Source organism: Castor canadensis, chromosome 12 (assembly GCF_047511655.1).
Source record: "Castor canadensis chromosome 12, mCasCan1.hap1v2, whole genome shotgun sequence".
Lineage (NCBI taxonomy): Eukaryota > Metazoa > Chordata > Mammalia > Rodentia > Castoridae > Castor > Castor canadensis.
The window spans coordinates 81595021-81621870 of record NC_133397.1 but is presented as its reverse complement, the minus strand read 5'-3'; the positions used below and the strand labels follow the sequence as shown (position 1 = coordinate 81621870).

General features: G+C 39.8%; 1 protein-coding gene across 1 annotated transcript in view; it reads right to left on the bottom strand.

The window, feature by feature from the left end:
• Positions 1-25402, bottom strand: part of Acoxl (acyl-CoA oxidase like) — a 353884-nt gene extending 328482 nt beyond the window's left edge. The window contains exon 1 of the mRNA XM_074050254.1: positions 23903-25402. Within this exon, the coding sequence (XP_073906355.1) occupies positions 23903-24027 (125 nt within the window). The 5' untranslated portion in view covers positions 24028-25402. The remainder of the gene's footprint in view (positions 1-23902) is intronic.
• Between the last annotated feature and the right edge of the window lie 1448 nt (positions 25403-26850).

Genomic DNA, 26850 nt, shown 5'->3' with positions numbered 1-26850 from the left:
CTGCCTTCATGGCCACATCTTTGAATTAACTCAAGTTCACCCTAAAGGCAGTCTTCTTTTGGACTGCTCCAGCTGCTGATTGAGCCTGGAAGGTTCTAGAGTCAGGCCACCCCCACCCAATAGGCAACTTTTGCTTCAGGACCCACCCTCCCCCCCCCACTGCCCAAGAAGACTCTATTTTAACTGTGGCAAAGGCTTAATCTTCACAGTGTTTGAGACTTTCCCACCTCCACCCCTTTCTCCTTCTCTCCCTTCACAGAGTCCATCCTACCTGCCTATATTCTGGAGCCTCTTCTTACCAATCTACCAATCTCTTTGTCCTTCACAGATGTTTTCTCCCTAGTGTGTCTTTAACCCATCTTAGTGTCTACTTCTCAGTAGACCTAAACTGGGAAGAGGGGTTCCTCCTCTGCTCTCTAAAATGTTTCCAAGCAAATCACAGTCTAAGCCTGAAAGAACCTCACCCATGCTTGATAACTGACTCTATCATTAACTGTGTGATACCAGGATAAATCAGACATCAGAATAGGCTCACCAGAATTTTAAAACAACCATCATAGCAATGCTTCAGCAAGCAATTACAACAAATTCTCTTGAAGCCAATAGGAAAAACTCATCAAAGAAATATGAGTTATAAAAAGCATAAAATGAAAATTATAGAAATGAAAAGTATTGTAACCAAAATTTAAAAAAAAACTCACTGGTGAACTCAGTAGTATTGTGTAGGTGATGGATTTGATGCCCTTATAAAAGAGGCCCCAGAGATTTGCCATGTGAGGACACAGTGGAAAGGAACTGTCTAAGAGAAACAGGTCTCACCAGGCACTAAATCTTCCAGCACCTTAATCTTGGATATCCACCCTCTAGAACTGTGAAAAATAAATTTCTATTGTTTAAAAGCCAGTCTAAAATATTTTGTTATAGCAGTCTGAGAAGACTAAGACACAAATCAGTAGACAAATCTCAACAACAAAGAGAATATGGACTAAAAAATAAGGCAAATATTTCTCAGAAACTTTTAAGACAAATAACAGAGCCAACATCTATGTATCTTAAAGGTTTCAAAAGAGTCAAGAGAAAAGCTGAGACTGAAAAAATATAAAATATAATCTTCCCCAGTTGAACAAAAGATATAATAAACTTTCAGATTCAGGATGCTGAGCTGGATAAACACAAAGAAACCCATGCCAAGATAGATCACAATCTAATTTCTGAAAACTAAGTCAAAGAAAAAAATTCTTCAAGGCAGCTTGAGAGAAAAGATGTATTCTTATAAGGGAAGACTCATTGGGATATAGCAGATTTCTCAGCAGAAACCATGGAGGCCTAAAGGAAGTAGCTCAATATTTTCCCAGTTGTGAAACAAAAGAATCATCAACAGCAAATCTGACATTCAGCAAAAATATCTTTCAGGAATGAAGGAGAATGATAAAGGCATTCCTAGACAAATTAAAACCATGTTGCTAGCAAACCTACCCTGTAAAATGACTAAAGAAGTTCTCTAAGCCGAAAGGAAATGATAACAGAAAAGGCTGGGACTTTCAGAAAGGAGAGAATATCGGAATGAATAAAAATAGAGGTAAATATAGTTGACTCTACTACTCAAAAGGTTTTTTAAAAACAGACTCTTCTTTAGAGCAGTTTTGGGTTCACAGCAAATTGAGAAGAAGGTACAGAGATTTTCCGATAGTCCCTGCCTCCACATACATGTAACCACCCCCAGTGTCAGTATCCCCCACCAGAATGGCATGTTTGTTACAACTGGTGAATGTACATTTACTTTATTATCCAAAGTCCATAATTTATATTAAGGTACACTGTTAGTGTTATAGTAGATGAGTTTAAAAAATGTATAGTGACATGCATCTACCATTATAGTATCATACAAAGTAGTTTCACTGCACAAACATCCTCTGTGTTCCACCTATTCATCTCTCCCTTTCCCTAATCCCTGTCAGCTTTCCTTGATTCCTACCCTTTGACATCAATTCTCACTAAAGAGGCAGAATCTGTTTCCCCACCCCCTGGAATCTGCACTTGGCCATGAAACTTGCTTTGGTCGTTACTATATGGGTAGATTTGAGAGACACAAAGGCTTTAAAAGGTGCTCATACATTTCCCTTCCTCTCTTTTCCATTTTCAGTACTCAAGAGAATAGGCTTGGGCCAATTTAAGAACATTCCTAGGCTAAGCCTGCTGGTGGGGATGGGTACAGGGTAGCACACATGTGAGAAGAGCCATTACGTCTTAGTTAAGGTGATCTAAACCAGACTACCTGCCTCTAGGCAAACATGTGAAAGAATCCAGCCAAGGTCAGAACTAACAGCCAACCCACAGCTGACTGTAATACATGAATGAACCCAGTTAAAACCTAGAGATCCTGGTCATCCACAGATGCACCATCAATAATAAACAACTGTTAGTTTTGTTTGTTTGTTTTGAGCCATTAAATTTTGCATCAAACTGATATAATATGGAGTTCTACCTGGTACACACACACTCCAAGCAATCAACTAAAAACTACTAAGAGTCACCAGGATACACAACTAACACAAGAAACTGATAACATTCATGTAGACATATAAATAGTTAGAAAATGCATGAAACAAAAGCTCCAACTTGCCAAAGTAATAAAGCAAAAGAAAGATATACTAGAGAAGACTCAAATGTGGAGGAGGCCCCCATTTTAAGGAAACATAGCTGACAAAGGAATACCAAGGAACAGATGGAATATGGGGGGGGGGTGAATCCAATCAATCAGTAAGGTCCACAAAAATGAAGATAGCCAATCAAAACTGACCTAACCTGAGGCATAAAACTTACTCTCAAACCCTATCTGGGCACACTATGTTCCTTTGCATAGCCAGTCACCATTCAATCCCCTTTCAATGGCATCCTAATAAATCTTTGCCTGCAGCTCCCCAAAATCCACAACATCAAAAAAACAATAAACGTGTACTATATCTGATTTTTTTGTTTGGTTGGTTTTTGTTTTTTGGTTTGTTTGATTGTTTTTTTCTATACTAGGGTTTGAACTCAAGAATTATGCTTGCTAGACAGGTGCTCTACCACTTGAGCCACAGCTCTAGTCCACATTTTTTTTAATAGAAGATGACATCATAAAGAAATCAATTCTCCCTAACTTACTTTATACATTGAATGTTTCCAAATAAAAATGCCAACAAGGGATTTGATTTTAAAGTCATATATACAAAGGGAAAAAAATCAAGAAAACCTAAAGCCAAATATCTATGATCTCTATCAGATAATAAGATATTTGATAAGGCCTCAGTAATTCAAATAGTGCCAAAACAGGCAGATAATCCAATGGGGTAAAATAGAATGTTGATAAACAGAAGTAAATATATATGGAAATTTAATACATGTAAGACAAATCTGGTAAATCAAATTATGGGAGAGATAACAGCAAAATTGAGACATTCCAATTGAGTAGCCAACTGGAAAAAAACATTAGCTGAATCCCTATTTCACATGAAATGCCAGAATAAATTCCATAGATTGATGATTTACATATGAGGAAATAAGACCACAAAGTATTAATGCATGAATAATTATTTCACAATCTTCATTCAAAAAAGCTTCTAAATTCTACGCACTATTTATAAAGCCATAAAGAAGAAAGTGATAACTATACAAAAAGTCACATTACCAAAGCAACATGAAAATAGTCAAAAGTGAAATGGAAAACTGAAACAAAATATCTGTTACTGATGTTATTGCAAGAGGTCAATCTTAATCAAAGAGTTCCTATAATTCGTTAAAAATAAACAAAAAAGTGAACAAATGCCTTGAACAAATGGTTCACAGAACAAGCACTTAAGTATACTAATCCTTGCTCTCATATGCAATAAGACAAGCACAAATCAAAATTATATGAAGGTAACAATTTTTACTTACCACATGAACAAAATCAGACAGTCTGATAACACACGGTGTTGGCAAGCTAATAAGAAACAGATACCCTCATTCACTAGTCTGAGGAAGGTTGGGAGGGAGGCAGAGTACAAATTGGCATATTCTCTGTGTGTGGCAATCAGACAATATCACAACCCAAATTACAATAGACATATATACTTATACATATATATTATAGTATTTAAGTTATAAATTCTGTAACCGAAATGAAAAATGTGGAGAAACCCCCCAACTTACAATGACTAGAAAGAAAAGCCTATGAGTATGTCATGAAGTATGTTAGAGGCAATATTCTGAAGCTTAAGTTATTAGATATAGTCTTTATGGTCCCATTTCAGTAACACTACCATAAAATGGTCGTCCTTCATTTATTTTAAAATTCCAAATTCACATCCTGTTCATAATGATACCAAACATCTCATAGGTGTCAAATCCTAGAAATAATTCTATACCAATTCACACTGACATGGGTAGATAAGGGCCATTAATGCAGATACACACACTGGCCAAAAGAACTGACGAAGTTATTTTAAAACTACAAAATAAATCTCAATAAAGTTGCTTGAACGTTATTAATAAACAGTCCTTAACTATTAACATCTAAGTCCAATCTGCTTCTCAACAGAAACATTAGATATTTTAATAACAGTCTTATCCTTCCCACCCAGCTCCCAAATTATATATATATAAATATATATATAATTATATATCCCAATTATATTCTAGGATGAATATAATGTTATTTGGGCAGAAATAGTTATTCACAATAGCACAACATTACAAATACTCTATCAGTAGAGAAGTGATCAAATAAAACATAGAACATCTGCACAGTGGAATATTAAATAAAAAGAAAAAAATCTGTTTAATGTGCCAAAATGGAAAAGTTGGCAGGAAAAATGTTTGTAAATGAAAAGAATCAAGCTAAAAGCAAGTAAATGTACTACTTTTACTGTATACTATGTGTTAAAATGGGTAAAAAAAAGATCATATATTTGCTTGCATACATATGTGTGTGTGATTTTTTTTAATTTCTTTGAGGAAATGCCAGAAACTAAGAACAGTGTTTGCCTTCATGTACATAGGGTGGAGTAGGGGAAATTGGACAGATGGGGAGCAGTGCTCTAACTTTTAATGCATTCTGACTTTGAAAGCTATTTAAATAATACCTATTCAAAAAATGTACTTTAAATCATACACTTAAGAACAACCACTAGATGGAGCTTGTTCTTCATTTGAACTGCCACTGTGACTAATTTGAAGTTAACAAAGAAATTAAATTAAATCTGGGTGAAAACATCTTTTGGAAACTGCCTGAAAACTTGAACATTTGCTTACCATAATAAGAACATCTAAATTTCTAACACTTTTTAAGCAAAAAAGTGACAATGGATGCAATGAAAAAAAATCAGTTTAGGGAACACTTTTCACTCTAAACCCCTAAGCAACATGCATATTTGATTGTGTATTTTCTGTCTTTAAATATGGACCTCAACATTTAACAATCTTGGTAGATTACTGCAAATGCTATTTGCATAACAATGGGGTACAAATCATACCTACTAGTTTCCTTGGTATTTTCACAACTATAATTTCTGTGTTTTTGCCTTCCTGAATCTCTAAGATATGAAGATATTGCAAAAATTATACCTAGGCCTCAGATTACAGACAGAGGCCCTATGGAAATAAGAGACTTGTTAAGTCTCGGGATCAATGGAATTAGTGCCAGAATTAGGAATTGGGCCTTACATGCTGAAGGACATCTTGGGAATAGCTGTGATGTGGCAGAGAGGGTCCAGCTCTGCCTCTGGCAGCACCCTCACCATCTCTCTTAGCTACTGATATTCCTCAGTGTAGGATTTTTCTTGAAAAAATAAGCCCATTGCTAAGAATAAGCATGCCACCAGCAAAAACTGAAGCCAAAGATGCTAGTTTCGCCTTGCCTCATAGCAATATGAGGAATGAGCATCCAGCATGAGAAAGATGTCTCTCCAGGAATCCTGGGTCATGGAACTAGGGCCAAACTGCAAACTACTGAGACAGATTAGAGGGACCAAACTCTCCCTTGGACACTAGGGCAAGAGTTAAGCATTGTTAAAGCACTGTTAAATACTGTTAAAGCATAATTAATATTAGTGATAAGCTTTTGTTGTGCCCACACCTTTAACCAATAAGCTGTTGGAGGCGGTCCAAATGATTTGACTCCTTAATTGACAGCTGTTCTCCCACTTCCTGGTGCCTAAGATGCCTTGATTGAAGGACCATCAGCCAAGCCAACCAGCCGAACTGCCCTCATTCCAGCACTGGCTACTTTAAACACTCCACAGATGCCTTGAAGAAGCTTCATGGCAAAAACAGCCCTGCTTGCTGCAGAAGCATAAGTCTGGTTCCTGAAGGCACTGTCCCAGCAAACAGCTTCCACTGGACTTTTTCCCATCACAAGCCTCTGTGAACTCTAGGTGACCCTGCAACTATTTTCACCCAGGCCAGAGGGGGAGCACTTCCCCTGGTGGTCCAGTAGAAGGCCTGAGACTGGTGCAAACACGGTCCTTTATTTGCACAAGGGACTTCTGTGATTGTTGCAAATGTGGTACCTCATTTGCATGAAGGACTATGCCATCATTAGTGCAAATACAGTCCTTGTCAACAAACACAAAAATGTGTTTCTTCACTAGATAAATGCACGCTGTGGCAGATACTGCTAGGGGCTCCTCCCCACCCCCTGCTAGAATTCTGACATTGCTCCGTGGCAGTGGGAAGCTCCTGATTGGCTCTGGGCATCACAATGGTCCTAACTTCCAAGAAAGTCGTTAGCTTAGAAATGAGAATTGATGCTTAAAACAAGGAGAGTTTTATTTTTAGGATGCATTTAGGTGTGGCTGGAATAACACCTAAGAGATAAGTTGTGAAAGCAGAAGTGGCTATCCACCTCCAGTAGCAGATTCATTGGAAGGATGCCCAGTCTGAGGTCAATGGCTATCACCAGGCTTTGGACTCCCTCCTTAGGTTGCTCTGCCCAGGGAATGGTTGAGTTTGCTTGTAGAGTTCCTTGTTTCCAGCTGTAGTATAACTGTGACACAGTCACTCAAAGGATATTTTTGATGGAACATTACTGTACACAAATTCTGCAGGAGTTCACAGTATAAATTCATTGCTATGATTTGAATATGTCCACTAAACTTCTTGTGTTGAGGCCTTAATCTCAAAAAGTCATACGTAAATGCTATTTAGAGATAAGACCTTTAGGGGATAATTAAATTAGAAGAAGCCATGAGGGTGGGGCCCCATAGTAACAATAGAGGTTTTATGAGAAAAGGAAGTATGATCTGAGCTGGCATGCTTGTTCTGCTTCACTATGTGATACCTTCTGGCATGTTATAATACAGCAAAAAGGCCCTCAGCAGATGCTGGTGTCATGTTCTTGAAATTCCCAGACTCAAGGCCTGTTATCCCAAAAAATTTCCACTCTTTATAAATTACCTAGTCGCATTATAGTCAATTATAGCAACAGAAAACAGACCAAGATGTTAAGCCTCTTCAACTAATTCATTCATTAGCTATGTAGAGGAAGCCCCCTGAAGTATCAGGCAACATGCTCAGGAGCCAGAGTCCCATGCTGAACTCTGAGCCACTTGTCCACTTACTTTTCCATTTACTCTTACATGGGAAGTGGGAAGATGGATGCAGTGATTCCTTCAAGAGCCAGTCTGGACTAAAGTCCCGAGATCCCTGAAGGATCATAAAGGGGTTGAGTCAAGTATTCCCTCATCACTTCAGGAAGGAATGGCATGGGACAACCTGCAGGACTGGGGATCTCCAGTGACACATCTGCAGCACCCACAGTAAAGCCACACACAGCATTGAGAAAAACAGATTTGCACCTGTTACAGAAAGGCATTGTCATGAAGAGAAATGTGGTGATCACTGTCCATTGCTTAGGGATACTGTTGCCATTTGTTTACAGCCATAATCTCATTATGAACCTTTCTCCACTCCTGTAGTCAACCACTGGCAAAGCCTATGTACAGAGAGGGAACAGAGTATAAATGCTATTAGACTTGATGTTGTAAGATAAAGAGAAGAGATGCAATCAAAACTCCATGCAAACTAAAAGTTATATACGCTAATAGGAGGCAGCAAGAGAATCTTAACCCTTTGAGGAACCTGAGAGCTGCTCAAAATTTTATTATCTCAATACAGTAAGACTAGTTTTAAGTAGCAAACAGACACAAATTCCTCAGAATTGCAGGCATTTCCAGAAGCAGAAAGGAATAGGTGTTGATGACCTTCCAGAAGCAGAAAGGAATAGGTGTTGATGACCCTTGATCTCTCTACCCAGACACCGATCCCTTGCATAGGTAACATTTTCTTTTGAAATCAGCCAAAAAGGCTCCAACCAGAAAAAGCAAATGTATTGCCCATTGTCAATTGGAACGAGCTTTCTCTCGCTCCCTTGTCCTCCTGACCTAACTGGCATAATTGGGGGCAATGGGAGATGCAGAAAGGACAAACGATAGACAAACATGCATAAAGCTGGGCCGAGGTGTGCTGGGTGCTTGGGTGGAGATGCACAGCAGCCTCATTGCTTTCTTACTCTATTATTCTCTTCTTTCACTTTGCTTCTTTTCTCTTATTCTTTAAGGCCTTGAATCTTTACTATTCTTTAAAACCTTGCTTCTAAAGTCTTTTCTATTCTTTAAAGTCTCTTTCCTTAGACTTGCACTGTCCCATGTTTTCTTTAGCTTTTCTTTAGCATAATCTCTCTTAAAGTCTTTGCCCTTAGATTTGTACTGTCCCATGTTCCCTTTAAAGTCTTGGTGGTCAGACTTGCAGACAAACAACAGCAGCCACATCTAAAAACTGCATTAGCATAACTCTTAAAGATTGGGTCCTTAGACTTGCACTGTCCCATGTTCTTTTTAATCTTTCTTTAGCTTTCCTAAAGTCTCAGTGCTCAGACTTGCACTGTGCCATCAGACTTGCACTGTCCCATGTTTCTTCTAATTTCTAGCATAACTCAGTAGCCCACTAACAGTGCCATTCTCACAAGCAGCCCACCAATCAATCCCTCCCCCATCAAAAAATCTCCCATCAAAAAACCTCATGCATCAAACAAACTCCCATCAAAAAACTTCATGTCCTCCTTCAGCAAATCTTTTACATCCAGTGGTAAACAAGGAGGTGGAGCAACAGTTCTCAGGGAGGGGCGTGGCATTGTAACAAGAGAAACCTGCGATTCTACTTGTCTGAACTTAAACAACTTAGGAAAAGCAGCTGTGCTGCATTTTGCACTTAGCTCTCTTCTGAGCTGGGGCACGCCAAACTCTGTCTGCCGATTATTGGGCACAGCTGTGCTAATGACAAGTTCTCATCAGCTTCTCATAATCTGCTCCCCACAGTCAACCTAAATAACAGAGACTCTCTAAGGAATACTGAGTTTACATGGGAGTAGCAAAGGACTATAATCTGGGATGTGTATGCTATGCTATGGGGACCATCCAGGCATATTCAAAAAGATTAAGCAAGAAGATGCTTTCAAAAGCAAAAATGAACAATATGCATAATTTGTTTGAAACAAACAGAATAGTGGTCACAATAAAGGAGAATGAAATTATGTCATGTGCAGGAAAATGAATAGAACTGGAAATCATCATGTTTAGTGAAGTAAGCCAGACTCAGAAAGACAAATAATGTGTTTTTTCTCATATGCAGAATCTACATCTAAAACAAACAAAATAATACAAACATAAAAGGGGGTTATTTGTGGGTAGGGGACTAATAGAAGAGGAGGGGGGAAAAGAGAGGGTAGTAGGGTAAATATGGTTAAAGTGCATTGGGTGCATGTATGAAATTATCATAATGAAACCCATCTTAAAAATAAAATAAAACATGGATTTTTTGAAAAAGTAAGTAAACATATATCCATGTTTCATACAATGCAGAGAGAGAGAGAGGCAAGCACTGGTCATAAGGCTTATCACAGATGTCAATGCATCTGCAGAGACAGGGTGTTACCCAAGTGCTCTTGTTCATCTGGTTAACTATTCAACTAGCTGTTCTTAGAACTCATGTGGCAAGCTACAGTTGGGTAAGTCCTTGGCAAAGGTTCTTTTTACAAGCATGCATGCATAAAAACCCTTCAGAGAACCTTCTTAATAGTCATTATCACAGGCACATGTGTATGAGGGCACTTCCTTCTTAGCTTCCAGATTTACCTATTTATTTCTTGATTAGACTTTGAAACAAGTGACTCTATCTTGATTCTAACAACTCTCACAGCATTTTCAAATCAAAATCTCAGCAAGAGATTTTAAGGCAGAAATGCAAGGGCCCAACCTGTGCCTTCCCAGGCTCAATTTCATGACATTACTTCAATTACTACAATAATCTGGAGACTGAGGAAAATATTTTTGTCTGTTCAGCATTCATTGTCCCTTCTCTGAGTTACATCACCCCAGTTTTTCTTTACCAGATGCCCATGCCCTCACCCCAAACCACATCATTATGGTTGGTAACCCTTCTCCTTCTAGGGTAGGCAGATACTGACTAGCCTGAGCTAGTCCTTGCTCTTAGCTCCAGTGACCACTTTGAGGAAAGGCAATGGCCATCTGAGTCAGAGGGTAGCATGGGCCAGTCTAGAAACCCAAAAGTGTCATTCTTTTCCTACCTGCCTGATGAGCTATTGGCATGCACTCAAAGCTCCAAGGACATGAGATAAGAATAGAGCCAGGTATTTCCAACAGTGTCACCCATGCACCTGTTCTCCAACCTCTGGACCTGAAGCTATTGTGAGCTGTGTTTCTGACTCTGCAACTGAAACAAGAGCCGCTATCTATGCTAACTAGGGTGCATTGGTGGCAAGCAACAGAGAACAAATTCACACTCACTTGAACAGTAAAAGGGACTTACTGTCAGGGAGGTATGACTTGGAGCAGTTTGACTCTGTGGCTCAAGGATGTCCTCAAAAATTGGTATTTCTCTACTCTCCTCTGTGGGTCACTTCATCCTAATGCTGGCTTCTCTCATGGTGACAAACAGGCTGCATCAAGGCCAGCTTCACATCCAAACTCCAACCTGTCCAAAATGAGATGGTGTGTAGCTCTGATAGATCCCTCAAATAAGCAAGAAAGCATCTTTCCCAAGAGCATCCATAAAACTTCCCTTCACAATTCATTGGTTAAAATCAAGTCACATGATCATTCCTAAACCAACACCTGTGGCCAGAGGGCCAACATGTCTAGAGTGGCTTTCTGGGTGGGGCATGGAAGGGAGGCAGGCTTACTTGACAATACCTATGGCAAGGGGAGTAAGGTGACTGATTCACCTTCCCCAAATTATACAACCCACAAGGGGCATGTGCCCAAATGAAAACTATGTACCATTGGGAAGCAATGTGATGTGGCAACAAATCCTTACTTTACTAGGACTGTGCCTCATGTGGAAGCAAAAGAAATTATTGCTGTCTTATCATCTTCTTTAAGAGAATTAAACAAATTAAATTTGCAAATATACTTTCTAATTATCAGAACATACCTCTAGACTATAAGTCATCTACATTTTTCACAATGATTCTCCTTTATTACCATCTTTAATAGCCAAATAAATCATAAAATATAAAAATTATACAACTACCTACATACCATGGGTCTAGAGCCCTTGGAGGTAAAAAGTCTTTCTTATAGCAGGGGTTTTAAGGTTGTTTCATGTGGTCTCTCTCTCTCTCTCTCTCTCTCTCTCTCTCTCTCTCTCTCTCTCTCTTTCTTCCTCTCTGTCAAGGTTCTTAGGCTTAGCAGAGGCAGGAAGCAAGGTCTGAGGGTGGAACATTCTGTGACGCAGTGTCAGCATCTATGGGGCTAACCTACAAAGAAGGATGGAAAGTACTCTGGAAGGCACACTTGACCTTCAGCCCTGCCTCCACTCTAGTTAACCAAGGATTCTGGTGACCCACAGAGGTTTAGCAGCACCCCAGTGACCTCGGTCTGGCTTTCCTCACCAAGACTCTTGATAACATAGCAGGATATAAAATCAACATACAAAAATCAGTAGCCTTTCTATATACCAACAATGAACAGGATGAGAAAAGAATCAGGAAAACAATTCCATTCACAATAACCTCAAAAAAAAAAAACCTTAAGTATAAACTTAACTAAGGAGGTGAAAGACCTCTACAACGAAAACCACAAAAGCTAGAAAAAGAAATTGAAGAAGATACGAGAAGATGGAAAAACCTCCCATGTTCATGGATTGGCAGAATTAATACCATAAAAAAAGCCATACTACCAAAACCAATCTACAGATTCAATGCAATGTTCATCAAAATCACAACATCATTCTTCACAGAAATGGAAAAATCAATCCTAAAATTCATATGGAAGCATAAAAGATCCTGGATATCAAATGTAATCCTTAGCAAAAAGAGCAACACTGGAAATATAATAATAATAGACTTCAAATTACACTACAAAGCCATAGTAACAAAAACAGCATGATACTGGCATAAAAACAAACATGAAGATCAATGAAACAGAATAGAAGACCCAGAAATACACCCACACAGCTACAACCATCTGATCTTTGACAAAGGAGTCAAAAACATACACTGCAGAAAAGATAGCCCCTATAACAAATGGTGCTGCGAAAAGTGGTTATCTACATGAGACTAGACCCCTACCTCTTACCCTGAACAAAAATCAACTCCAAATGGATCAAAGATCTTAATGTAAGGCTTAAAACTTTAAAGCTATTACAGGAAAAAAAAAAAGGAAAACTCTAGAACATATAGGCATGGTAATTATTTTCTGAATAAGACTCTAAAGGCCCAAGAAATAGGAGCAACAAGTGACAAATGGGACAGTACCAAATTAAAAAGTTGCTGCACATCAAAAGAAACAATTACCAGAATCAAGAGACAACCCACAAAATGGGACAAAATCTTTACCAGCTATACAATGGATAAGGGATTAATATCTATAATATACAATGGTCTCAAAAAACTAAACCACAAAAGAGAAAATAATCCAATTAATAAATGGGCAAATGAATTGAAGAGACAGTTCTCAGAAGAAATGCAAGTGGCTAATAAATGCACAAAAGCTGTGCACCTGTACTTGGAAGGATCCTGGTTCAAGGCCAACTGGGCAAAAAAGTTTGTGAGACCCCATCTCAACCAATAGCTGGAAATGTATCTGTCCTTCCAAACTATACAGGAGACTGAGATGGGGAGGATTGAACTTTCAGGCCAGCCCACACTAAAAAGCTTGTAAGAACCTATCTCAACAGACAAATGCCGAGCATGGTGCCATGCAATTGTCATTCCACCAGGAAGCATAAAATAGGATGATGGAGGTCCAGATTGGTCTGGGCAAAATGTGAGAGCATATCTCCAAAATAGCCAGAGCAAAAAGAGCTGAGCCATAGTTCAAGCAGTGCAGCACCTGCCTAGAAAGTACAAAGATCTGAGTGCAAACCCCAGAACCACCAAATAAATAAATAAATACATGAAGAAATGTTCAACATCTTTAGCCATAAAAGAAATGCAAATCAAAACTACACTAAAATTCCATCTCACCTCAGTCAGACTGGCAATCATCAAGAAAACAAACAGCAATGAATGCTGGTGAGGATACAGGGAGGAAAGGAACCCGCACATACCGTTGGTAGAAATGTAAACTGGTGCAACCACATGGGAATCAGTATGGAGTCTCCTCAAACAGACCTACCTTATGACCCCATATTATACTTTGGTATATATCCAAATATATATCAACATATAAGAAAGAGAGATACCTGCACACTGATGTTTATTGCAGCTGTCTTCACAATAGCCAAGCTGTGGAATCAACAAGGTGCCCAACAATAAATGAGTGGATAAAACACACACACACACACACACACACACACACACAAATATGTAAATATATATATATATATACATAGAATATATATACATACACATAATATATGAACATACACATATGTATGTCATGGAATATTACTCAGCCATAAAGAAAAATTAAATTGTCATTTGCAGGAAAATACATGGAACTGGAGATTATCATATTGAGATAGGCCAAGTTCAAAAAGCCAAATATAGCATGTTCTCGCTCATTTGTGGAACCTAGTCCTAAAATGATAATAATAATGAGATATGAATGTGAAAGAGGAACAGTGTCAGGGGGAATCAGTAGGAGTGGGAAGGAGGGAGGGAAAGACACTAAGGGGAAAGAGCATGGAAGTACTATATATAAATATATATATATGCATAATGCACCCCATCAAATGCTGTTTGAAAATGGGGGGCAGGAGGAAAGGGGAATGAGAATGTAATGGAGGAGGTGAACTTGTTCAAAGTACACTGTATGCATGTATAGAATTACCACAATGACATCCTCTCATATTATTAATGTATGAGAATTCAAAAATATAATAAAACTATATTAAAAAGGAAAAAATAGGCCCAGATCCGCTTCCCTCTCCCCCATGGTCTGGAACAAAACCAACCAGATAAAATTGCTTGACTTGGGTGAGAGAAAAAGAGCTATACTTTTAAAATAGGAAACAATCTGCCTGAGGTATACACACAACACAATAACATCCAACCATAAAAAGAAACGAAGGACTGATATTCCATAGTTGATAGGTGTAGAAGTCCTACAACTTGAATGAATCTAAAAACATTAACCTAAGTGAAAGAAGCCAGACACAGGCCACCAATTACAAACTTTTATATGACATGTTCACAATAGGCAAATCCATAGAGACAGGAAGTAGATTCACGGTTGCCAGACAAGGGAGTGTAGGGGAAACAGGGAGTGATTATTTAATAGGTACAGAATTATTTTTATTTTTTCAGGGGTGATGAACAAGTTTTGGAACAAGACAGAAATGATGGTTGCACAACATTGTGAATACACTAAAAGCCACTGAATTGTAAAGTTTAAAATAGTTAATTGTATGTTATGTGAATGTCACCTCTTCTCAGAAAGAGAGAAGATAAGAAGGAAGAGAGAGAAGAAAGGAAGAAGGCAGAGAGGGAAGGAGGGAGTTGGGGGAAAGAAGCTATTTGCCCAAAGATTTATTGCAAGGATGTCATCATGGGGGTTCCCTGAAACAGGCTGGGACACTCCCAGTGTTTCTCAGTGGGCCCACATTTGGGGCAGGATAGGACAGTCTTTGTTGAATGACCACTTCACACCCATAGGAAGCAGTAACTGCCAACATCATCCCCTCTCATGGTGAAATTCCAAACACACCTACACATTCCCTACTACCCTAGGAGGCCCACTGACCTAACAGGGCATACCCCTCCAGGGCTGAGCAGTCAGTGGTCAAGGCGAGGACTCTGAGTCCAGAACATGCCCTTTGGATCTTGTCTCTCCCACCTACCTGCTGGTGATTTAGAGCAAGTTAATCAATATCTGTATGTCTGCATTTCTTCATCTGGAGGACTGAGAAAATAACAGTGCCAAATTCTTAGTGATGTTTTAAAAGCAAAATAGTTAATACACTGAAAAGAATGTCTCAAACAGAGTACATGCTCAATAAAATTTTAATTGACAAATGAGAATTATATATATTTATGGTATGCAAAAAGATGTTTGGATATATGTACATATTATGAAATGACTAAGTCAAGCTAATTAATGTATCAGTCCCGCACGCACGCCAGCACATTTAAAATCTACTCTTTGAGCAATTTTCAACTATACAACACATTGTTATTAACTCTAGTCACCATGTTGTTAGTAGATCTCCTGAACTTACTCTTTCTAGTTGAAATTTTATATTCTATGGCCAAGTACCCTCCCAATCCACCCACCACCATCCTCAATTGCTGGTGGCCATGATTCTGCCCTCTGTTTCTATGAGGTTAACTTTTTTAGGCTCTATATATAAATGAATTCATGAGATATTAGTTTTTCTGTGCCTGGATTATTTCACTTAGCTTAATGTCCTCCAAGTTTATCGATGTTGTTACAAATAACAGAATTCCCTTCTTCTTAAAGACTATTTTCCCCTGTGTACTTATACCATATTTTCTTTATCCACTCATTCATTAATGGACTCTAAGATTGATGACACGTCTTTGCTATGGTAAACAGGGAAGAAAGGAAAGCTTTCTACATGTATAATTACAATACTTCTTTTAGTGTACAATTTTTTTCAGGTTGAGGACAATAATCTACAACAATGACAATACTCTTTAGCAAAGTCCCATGAAGAATACAGCACAAGACAGCACTCTTAATTGTCTTGATGCCTGGTCTGGGAGAAGAGGCTTTCTGAATATTTAAAGAGACTTTATCTAATTGTTCATATCAAAAACATACTTTGTTCTGTTTTTAATTCAACTATTGTCATGATTTTAGCTGGTGGATATACATAAGATAGCAACAGCTATCCCCAGTGATTCTCCCCACTCTATGCTGTGCTTCTTTACAGGACTGAAAGCCCTGCTAAAGGTCTCTCTGTTACCCAGTAGGAGACACAGAGTCTGAGAGACATCTAGGAAAAGGGCATCCTTTGCAGGTTTGTGAGTAATTAGCAAAAAAAAAAAAAAAAAAAAAGTGCAAGAATCTCTCTGCCTCTCTCCTCTCCCATCCCCAGGGGGAGACAGTTGGTATGCTACCAGCCCACCACTCTCTCTCTATCCTTCAGTATATTTTCTCTAAGCATTGCATGCAAGAACATGGAAGGAAACTACACATACAAGATTGGTGGGACTAAATTTCTTATGAGTCCCTTCCAGCCCTGAGAGTTTCAATTTCATTCCTGCTCATTTATTCAGCAAGCCTCTCTGAGATCTGATTTGATGACAACCACCCAGCTGAATTTGGGGATACAGCATTTCTCAAGAAGTAACTTTCTAATTGAAGTCAAAGGTAAGGAGTTTCTACCTAAATATATAAAACTATGTTTTATTCAAACACACACACAACTTCTTGTCCTCACTCTGTAACACTTACAACCTATTATGGGTTCAATTGTGTCTCACTACCCCAAATTCATATATTGTGAAGTCCTAACCCTCAGTACCTCAAAACAGTACAGAATCTGGAGGAAGCATCTTTACAAAAGTAATCAATTTTAAATGAGGTCAGTAGGATGGGTCCTAACCCAACATGACTTGTGTCCTTATAAAAAGGGGAGATTTGAAAACAGGTACAGAAAAAAAAATGTGAAAATACAGGGAACAGATGGCCCAAAAGGCCTAAAATAGATCCTTCCCTATAGCCCAGTGAATGGAAGTGCAGGGTCTTGAGAAAGATGCCTGGTTTTCTAACCAGTCTAAGGCAAGAACCTCTTCTCCCAGCAGCTCTACTCACAGTCCTTTCCCTTGCTTGGCTCCCTGATCCCAGGCAGCCAATTTTAGGACATGTCTCTCATTCTCCACCCACCCACCTCTTTCTTTGACTGAAAGATTCACTACTGGAAAAATTAACCCTATCCAAAACAAAACACTAATACTGACCTAACAAAAATTACTCGGTGCTCAAGGAAGTCTGTGGCCAGCAAACCCTTCCTGTTCGCAATCAGCCTTTTGCTCTTATTACTCATTTTGCTCATATTGTGTACAAACACCCAGGTTGAGTAGACATATAATGAAAGTCTCAAACAAAAGACAGAGGTGAAAAGTACAAATGGGGAAAAGGAACCAGAGACAAAGAGCAAATTAGAAAAGAAGACCTGAAAAAAAAAAACTACCATCAACTATTTTCAGAAATAAGCTATTTTATAACCAGAAAATAAAAACAGATGCTATAAAAGAGGAAACAAAGAACTTTTAGAAACTATAAATATGGAAGCAGATACTAAAAAAGAAAAAACTCTAGATGAGTTGGGAGGTAAAGTTGAGAAAATCTCTCAGGAAGTAGAGCAAAAAGACAAAGAGGTAGAAAAGAAGAAAGGATGGATAAAAAAATTAGAAACAAGACTATGAGTTCCAACATTTGAGCAAGGGGAGTTCTAGAAAAGAAATCAGTGCAGACAGCTCAAGAACCCAAGTTTCCATATTAAAAGGATACCCAACACAATGAAAGACATCCTATCCTGAAATTCCACAACACCAATGTGAAAAAAAAAAACTTTCAAAGCTTCCAGAAGGGAGGGAAGGAAAAAAGTCATATTTAGAGATATTACAGAAGGAGTCATATTTGTATATATTTGTATACAGCAGTATTGTTGGATATTAGAAAGCAATGACGTGATGCCTTTAAAATCCTAAGGGAAATTTTATTTCCAATCTAGAGGTCTATACCCACATAAATTTTCAGTCAATGAACAGTTGAAACATTTTCAGACATGAAACTTTAAGTCTCAAAAAGTTGATTCCCAGGAACCCTTTGTCAAGAAGTTATTAGATGAGAGCTTGTTCTGGTTATCTATGGCTATGTAAGAATATACCCAAAAACTTACCAGCTTAAACCAGAGTGTGGGAGTTTTTGTTTAATAGCTTGGTTTTGTTTTTATTTCATTTTGTTGACAGAGTCTCACTATGTAGTCTTGGCTCTCTGTGTTGTCTCATACTTGCTATGTAGCTTAGCTGGTCTCAAACTCATGATCCCAGCATTCAGGGATTATAGATATGTGCTACCATGCCTGGCTAATAATGTATTACTATTCTAATTCACTATTCTTTCTATGAGAAATTTAGACAGGAAACAAGTCAAGATGACTTGTCTCCACTTCCCAGTGTCTGGGGTCCCAGTTCAGAATAGCTGGGGGCTGGAGCAGTTGGGTATGTTAGCATCTTTTTACCTGTCTCAACATAGCCTCTCTAATGGACCTGCTTGGGCTTCCTCACAGCATGAAACAAAAAGTGAAAGGTACCAGGACTAAGCATGGAAACTGGCACACTGTCACTTCAGTCATATCCTGTTGGCCAAAACAGTCACAAAGCACCCAGATTCAAGAATAGGTAACACAAACCACACCTCCCAATGGAGTAGCAATGAAGAATTTGTTGCCATCTCTAATTCTCTACAGAGTGTAGCTAAGAAAGAGAAAGCCTAGGAGAACAGTGACTTGATGGCAGAGGAGATGCAGAGACAGCCAGCCCAGCAGAAGGCCATAGAAGGCCTCCAGGATGAATGTGTCCATGGAGGGCCAGACACAGTGGAACTGCTACTCACCTGACAGGTTTGGCCATACTGAGATGAGTGCAACTGTTCTGTGACAGATCTGTTCCAACTTGCATCTATCTAGTGCTAAGGTCAGTAAGTGGTGGGTATATAGGAAACTAAACAAATGAATACAGGATATAATGGTTATCTCCAGAGAAATCAAAAGGTTATAACATAAAGGAAATTAAATATGATAGTTACGGGGTCTGAGTAGGAATATCAATTACAATATAGCTGTAACAATATAAGCACTGGATATGATTTATGGGAAAGTGGTACTACCACAAGAAATCTTAATTTTCTGTAACAGTAAGACTCTGTAATCAGAAAGGGGGGCGGACAAAGGTGTAGTGCAATGGTAGAACGTATGGTTAGTATGAATGAGATCCTGGGTTCAGTTCCCAGAACACACACTCACATGCACACATGCACACACACAAAACAGTGGTCATTGCCACAGTTATTTAGGAATATGGAGTTAAATAACAGAAAAATAAGACAAAAGCATTGAGAGGGTTGCCCGTGAGGAAAGGAAATGAAGGACAAAGAGGAGGGTGGCAGGTGGTGCTTCTCATTACAAACCTCACAGTAAAATTTTATTAAGTATGTTCACAAATTACATCAATGAAAAAGTGAAATTCTAAAAGAGTAAGCTGTAGAATAAGATACATAATAAGATCCTATGCATATAAGAAAATAATGTTCACATGCATATATGAACTCATAGAAAAACAGAAGTAAACAACCATGCTAATGTAATAGAAGTGGTTTGAGGGCCAAATGTCCATCAACCAATGAATACATAAGTAAAATGTGATATACACCTACAACAGAATATTACTTGGCCCTAAAAGGGGAAGATTTCTGATATATGCTACAATGTGGACAAACCTTGAAGACATTATGGAAAGTTAAATAAACCAGTCACAAAAAGACAATTCTGTATGATTCCTCTCACATGAGGTACCTAAAGTAGTCAAATTTAGAGGAAAAGAAAGTAGAATTCTGGTCGTGGGGTTCTGGGGGAGGAAGTAATGGGGACAGAGTTTCAGTCTGGAAAGATGAAAATGTCCTGGAGATGGATAGTGGCGATGGCTGACCAACAACATGAATGTCTTTAATGCCACTGACTGCAAATTTAAACATGGTTGAGATGGTAAATTTTATGTTCTGCGTATTTTACCACAATTTAAAAAAATGATTGTGGAAGGGGACATTGTAGGAAGCTTTCAAATTCTCCATATTATTGATTCTGCACAGTGAAAATGTGTTCATAGAACATTTGTGTGGATAACTAAGACTGAAGGGGAAAAAAACTAAACATGAAAAAAATGAGGAAGAAAAATTTGAACTACTTTAGAGAAAAGAAAAAAGAAGAGGAGAAGGAAGCATCTGGGAGCAGCAGAAGGGAGCCTTGAGGAAGGTCTTGGAGGGGGACCAAAACCATTTAAGTTGTTTGGCTGAGGGATGTATATTGCAACCATGGGTGAGCACATCCACTACCAGTAAGACCTCACAAGAGAGCCTTCATTTGTAAATAAACAAAGTCACTAATGTTTTGAAAGTTTATCTCATCTTCAATATTGTTTTTTCCATTCCCTGCAAACTCTGAGGAGCCTTAAAATAGGTCATTTTTCTGTTACTATAACAAAATAGCTAAAACTTGGTACTTTATAAAACTCACAGTTCTGGAGGTTCAAGGGCATGGTGCAGGCTTCTGCTCACCTCTAGCAAAAAAAAAAATCTCACGGCAGATGGCATCACAAGAGTGAGAGAAGGAAACCACATGGAAAGGCAGGAAGCCAAAGAATGGGGAAAGTCCAGTCTGTGACCTCCCTCTAGACTTCAACTCTCAAAAGCCTCCCACCTCTTAATATCAACACTATAGGGGCTAAGCTTCCAACACATGAATCCTTTGGGGGATGTAAACTATATCCAAATCATAGTCACCCAGAATTTTCTTGTTTTTACAAAAAAAGACACATAGTATGCACAGTAGGGCAGGGATGGCCCTCAGCAACCCAGGGCATTCCCAGAATCTAGACTCTAATGGAGTGAAAAATGAGGACTGTGCCTGGCAAGTCTTCGAGAGAGAGGGAAGCCATTACTCAAGAAAGCAGCCCTGGGCTATGCCCACTTCCTGGGTCTGGAATGAACTTGTGTTCTGAGGAGGTCAACAGTCATAGGAAATTTCACAACTTCATTCCTTTTGGAAAGAAACTGTTTTATGGGCTCTTATGTCCTGAGAGTGACTGACACTATACAAACATCCCACTATACTACCACAAACCTCACCACTCTCAATGCCTACTTTAACTTCAAAGGCCCATTAGGAGTGGGGGTGGGGGTGGGGACTAGTCACAGGAGGCTTAATGCAGCCTTGGTGAATAGACAGTTTTATTTATTTATTTTATTATTTTATTTCTGGTCTTCTATGAAGCATTTTACATTAACAGAATGTTAAAACATCCAGAAATAAGATCACTGTTATCTAACCCAAATAAGATTAAATCTGACAGTACAATGTGAACTTTTAAATAATAACAGAATCTTTAACCATCTGGAAAAAAAGAATACAAAATGTTGTCTATGTTATTATAGCAACTCTGAAATTATGAAGTAAATAAACAAGAAATACAAGGAATGACAAAGGTGTTTTGTTAAGTAATGAAATTTCTGTCTTTTTCATGTGTGTGTGTGTGTGTGTGTGTGTGTGTATGATACCACAACCAGCATTTCCTGAATGCCTACCCAATAGTTTCTTATTTATGCTTCACAACAACTAAGTGGCACAAATATTATCCTCATTTTTTTAGGTTCTTTTTTCCTGCAATGTTAAGAATCGAACCCGGGGTTTCATACCTGCTAGAAAAGTGCTCTACCACTGAGCTACACTGTCAGTCATAAGCTCAGTAAGGAGAAAAGAAAACACCCAATGTGGGTCACTTCTTGTGGGTCACACAAGAAGTCAGCAGGCCACTGGTTCTGCAGTGCAGGTTTGTTTTTATCTCTGTCCTAAAGTAGTGGTGCAACTCACAAACAAGTGTCTTCTACTTGGCCCAAATTAGTGGTTTGGATCTTAGAAGTCTGTTCACATTTTAAACTGCATTTATCTACATTGAAAAGGCAAAGAGCCAACAGCCCAGAAATAAATTCAGAAGACTGAGTAATATAGGAGCAGATACATGTATAAAGGGCTTTTGCACTCTTAAGTCAGATCCCCAAAAAGAACTTTTTTTTTCTGTTTTTGGCAGTACTGGGGCTTGAACTCAGGGCCTCATGGCCTCATGCTTGTTAGTCAAGTACTGAACCACTTGAACCATTCCACTAGCTCCCAAAAAACTTTTTTATGGGGGTGGGGTAACAGTAATAAATCCACTAAGCATGTTTTTGAAAATAACTGTTTTCCGAAACAAAACAAAATTAAGGAGAACATCATTGTTTGGCATTTTTATAAATTTCTTTAATGTCTGTCTTAAGAGAAGACAGGTGGATTCTCATATCTGCTTCTACATTTAATCTGTTAGAATGCTACACATCATGTAGTCTCTGGAATCTGCTACTGTACTTTCGTGAGAGAATGAGAGTCAAAAGTGCCAGTAACATCTTTTTATTTCTTAAAAAATAAATTTGAACTCACAGAGCCTCTTGAAATGGTCTTGGGTATCCACAAGGATCCCTCTACCACACTTTGAGAACCATGACTTAAAAAACTATTTGAGAGAGAACGGGGATAAAAAGTGAGGGAGACATTCAAGGACCTATCCTCCACCCTACACCTCTCACTTTTCAAGATCTCTAAACCCCTACCTTCCCACTAGGTAACCCCAGTGAAGGAACCCTAGGTTCTTCTCCAAGCACACCTTGACTTTGGCGACCCAGGGCCTCAGGCACTCCAGGCAAGTGCTCCACCATTTGAGTCATGTCCCAGCCCTTATGTTTTTGTATTTTGTTTTTGAGATAGGGTCTAACTTTGCCCCTGCTGGGCCTCAAAATCCCAATCCTCCTGCCTCGTCTCCCTACTGGGTTTCTCCACCCACTTCATTCTCCCTGCGCCCTCCCCTCCTCAGGTACTGAGGTTTGAACTCAGGGCCAAGAGCTTGCCAGGCAGGCACTCTACCACTTGAGCCTTGCCTCTAACCCCATACTGACATTTTTAATCTGGGCTTTCCTCTGCAGACTCCAAAGTAGCTCTAACTGGGTTTTTCTCACTGCCTGAAATGAGGTCTCAGAACACAGAAGAAAGGGCCCACAATGCGATGCAGTGCTGGGTGACTGAGCCATTTCTTCCACAGTACATTTGAGTTGCACCAACCCCTCTGTCTCAGGGCTGTGGTGGTATCAAATGACATCGTAGATCTGATCCCCTTCCCACCCCCAGCCCTATAACCAATGTGCCCCTGCTGCTGTTCAGCTGCCCACTTGGCACACCTGAACAAAGAGGACCCTGGGAGTCTGCCCCAGCCAGCGACACCGAGACACACTACAGCAGCATCCCATCTCTGGGATGCCCTTCTCCCCACCACAGGTTGGATGCCATTGGCTCAGAACTCAAGAAACTGGTTTAGAAGCAGGGGCAATCCTTGGAGCCTCGACTGTCTCAACTGAGCGTCTGCCAAGGCATTCGCTCTGAATCTTCCAGTAGAACTGAGCGCTGGAGGCGCGACGCACACACCTGGGGAGGAGAGCCCATCACCCGCAGAGATGAGGACTCGGCGTGCCATTAAGAAGCATCCCACACCACCGCCCTCGTCCTCGCGGGAGGCTGCGGAGCTATACCCGCTGGAACGCTGGGACGCGACCCGGATCCCCGCAGGAGTGGCAGCCGCGGCTCAGCTCTGTACCTGTGCCTGAAGAGCGGGCAACTGCCCAGGAGCTCGCGCAGCTCATTCTTGAGGCTCCAGAACTCGCCGTCCAGGTAGCGATGCAGGGACGAATCCCCAAGTCCCAGGTCCGGCGCCAGCTCCATCGCGCGCCTGGCCGCTAGCTTTTTCCCTAGGCTTCCTCTCTTAGCTCCAAGCCTGAGGGGACTCAGAGCGCACGTCCTCTTTTATCTCCACTCCTCCCTCCTCATCTGCCTGTCCCCTCCCTCCCTTGAACGTACCCTTCTCTAAAGCTGCTCCCTGGACATGGTGCAAAGAGCTGTTCAGGGAGTCTGTGCTCCTCCAGTGTTCTCTCGCTGCATCTGAGTAATTCAAGGTTCTTTTCCTATCAACGTCCTTAACTTAGTCACATCAGCAATGTCACTTTTGCCAGATAAGACAACATATTCTCAAGTTCTGAGGATTAGGATAGGAACGACTTTTGTGGGTTATTCTATCACACCATCTGGTGGGGTTGCAAATAACAACTCCAACCAAAGGCAATGAGTAAGACCCTTGTTTTCCCACAAAACAGGAAGCCCAGAGGTAGGAGAGTTCCCAAGGCTCAGTCGGTGGCCTAGGTTCTATCTTTCTACTCCGCCATCTCCATCTATGTTAACTTTATCTTTTTTTTCCACTTGTGTCTTCTTAGTCATAAGATGAATACTGCAGCCTAAAACACCACACTATGCCAAGCAGAGGGGAGCATTTCCTTCTATTTCAGTCAGAATAGGATTGTTGTGACAAACAATCCCAAGTGACTCCACATATGCTGGGTCATAAGCAGCCCTCAAATTTTAGAACTTACAAGGACAAGAGTTTATTTCTCATTCATGCTATCTGGAGATTCTGCTTATGTCTTCCTATTCCAGGTCCTGCCTAACAAAGCTGCCACCACTGTGTGGCCATAGGAGCTTTTATAATTTCCAGCTGGAACAGAAACAGGTCCACTAGACAGAGCAGTTCACTACTGACCGTGGAGGAGAGGAAGTACCATCATAGTCATGTCCAAAAGGTCAACACTCCAAACAATCTGTGAGCAGTGCTAGTGACTACTAAACCTGCCCTTCTGTCATCCTCTTCCTTTCACAGGCAAAATACACTCTCCTCTCCTCTAGGGAGGCAACCAAGGTCCCACACCACCATCACATCAAGTCCAAGATCTCTGGTGAGGTATGGTTGTCTTTGCATCAAGTCAGAATGTGGTTCCTCTTTACCCAGAGACCTACCAACTGTAAAGATAGGTGACTAAGTTACCTTCCAGTGCATGCAGCTTGAGTAAGGAAACTGTTGTTATAAGTCACTAAGATTTTTTTTTGAAAGTTCTTTTTACCTAGCCTATGGTAGAAGACACTGGAAAAATGTTGCTGCTGAAATAAATTTTAAAAAATCAAAGTATGGGCACTGACTTAGGGACAAAGAGGGGCAAGGAGGATGCTGTTGGCCAAAGCTGGGTGGAAGACAGTTCAACTGCAGTGGCAGACATCTGAGGAAAAAAAAAAAAAAAAACTGTTACTGACTGATAGCATGTCTAGTGGGCTCCAGGAGAAGATACTGAAAACACACTGGGAGCATTGAGTGTTGGGTGTCATTGCTTGTTTGTCAAGGCATTATAAGCAAGAAATGGGTTTAGAAAAGACAGATTAGGTTTGCAAATGGGCATGGAATGGAATAAAGAGCTCAGGGAACTTTGGGGTTGGAAGAGGCAAAGGCAACTGCATCTCAAGTTCTATTAGTAAAAGATAAACATGAAAAGTGTTTTTTTTTAAACAATGAAGACCCATTATAACTCAAGACACTTAGTTTTATGCCCTTGTCTCTGTGGCAAGGGTAGAATCAAAAAAATCTAACTTGATCCCAATCTAATTTGGATTTTAGGGATCCCATTTCCCAGCAAGCCACCTCCTTACACCTGCGCCCTGATAATCTGAACACCCATACATCACTAGTCACTGCATCTCAGTGCAGTAGCATGAGTCACTTCCCCCACTGGCTGGTAAAGGACACCAGAAGTGACACACATAATCTAGCCTATCTCAGAAGATGCCAGAAGAATCTGTTCATATATCACACCTACCTCCAAAGACCAGAAAAATATAATTTTCCCAGGTGCTCAGAGCAGGAAGATCCAAAAATTCTTCCAGCCATCACTAAAGACTACCACACTGACTGAATCTTTTTACTAGCAAGGAAAAGTTGTCAAATAAATGACCCAGTAGAACTGCCTTTGGATCACCTTGGTTTAACTACGTCCCATGGCTATTGTATTGGTTTCCTGGGGCTGCCATCTAAATAACCACAAACTGAGTATGGTAAACAGCAGAAACTTATTCTCTCAGATATATGGAGGCAGAAGCTTGAAGTCAAAGTGTCAGCAGCTCCTTGTCCCTTTTGTAGGCTATAGGAAAAAATTCTTTCTTGCCTCTTTCTAGATTCTGGTGGTTTCCAGAAGTCTCTAACATGCCTTGTCTTGTAGCTGCATCATTCCAATTTCTGCCTCCACTATCACAAGATTTTCTTACCTAGTGTTTCTGTGTCTTCAAACTTCCCTCTCCTTAGAAGTACACCTTATTGGATTTATGGCTAACCATAATCCAATATGACCTCATCCCAACTAAAACCCTATTTCCAAATAAGGTCACAAACTTTTGAGGGAGGAGTAGGGAACGCTACTCAACCTATTACACCCACCCCAAATTAATCATTGACAAATAAGAAATAAATGGAAGAAAGCAACCGTTATTGGCTTCAATCAAAGGTTACTGTTAACAATTAGAGTAACTGTGTGTTAGAGAAATCTAGGCTTTTTTCTTTTAATGCTCAGTGACACAAACATACCCCAAACAATAAGTAAGACCCAGACACTTCAATTTTTGAAAAGCTCCTCTTCACACCAGGTGATTCTACTGTGTAGCTAGGGGTGAGACCAT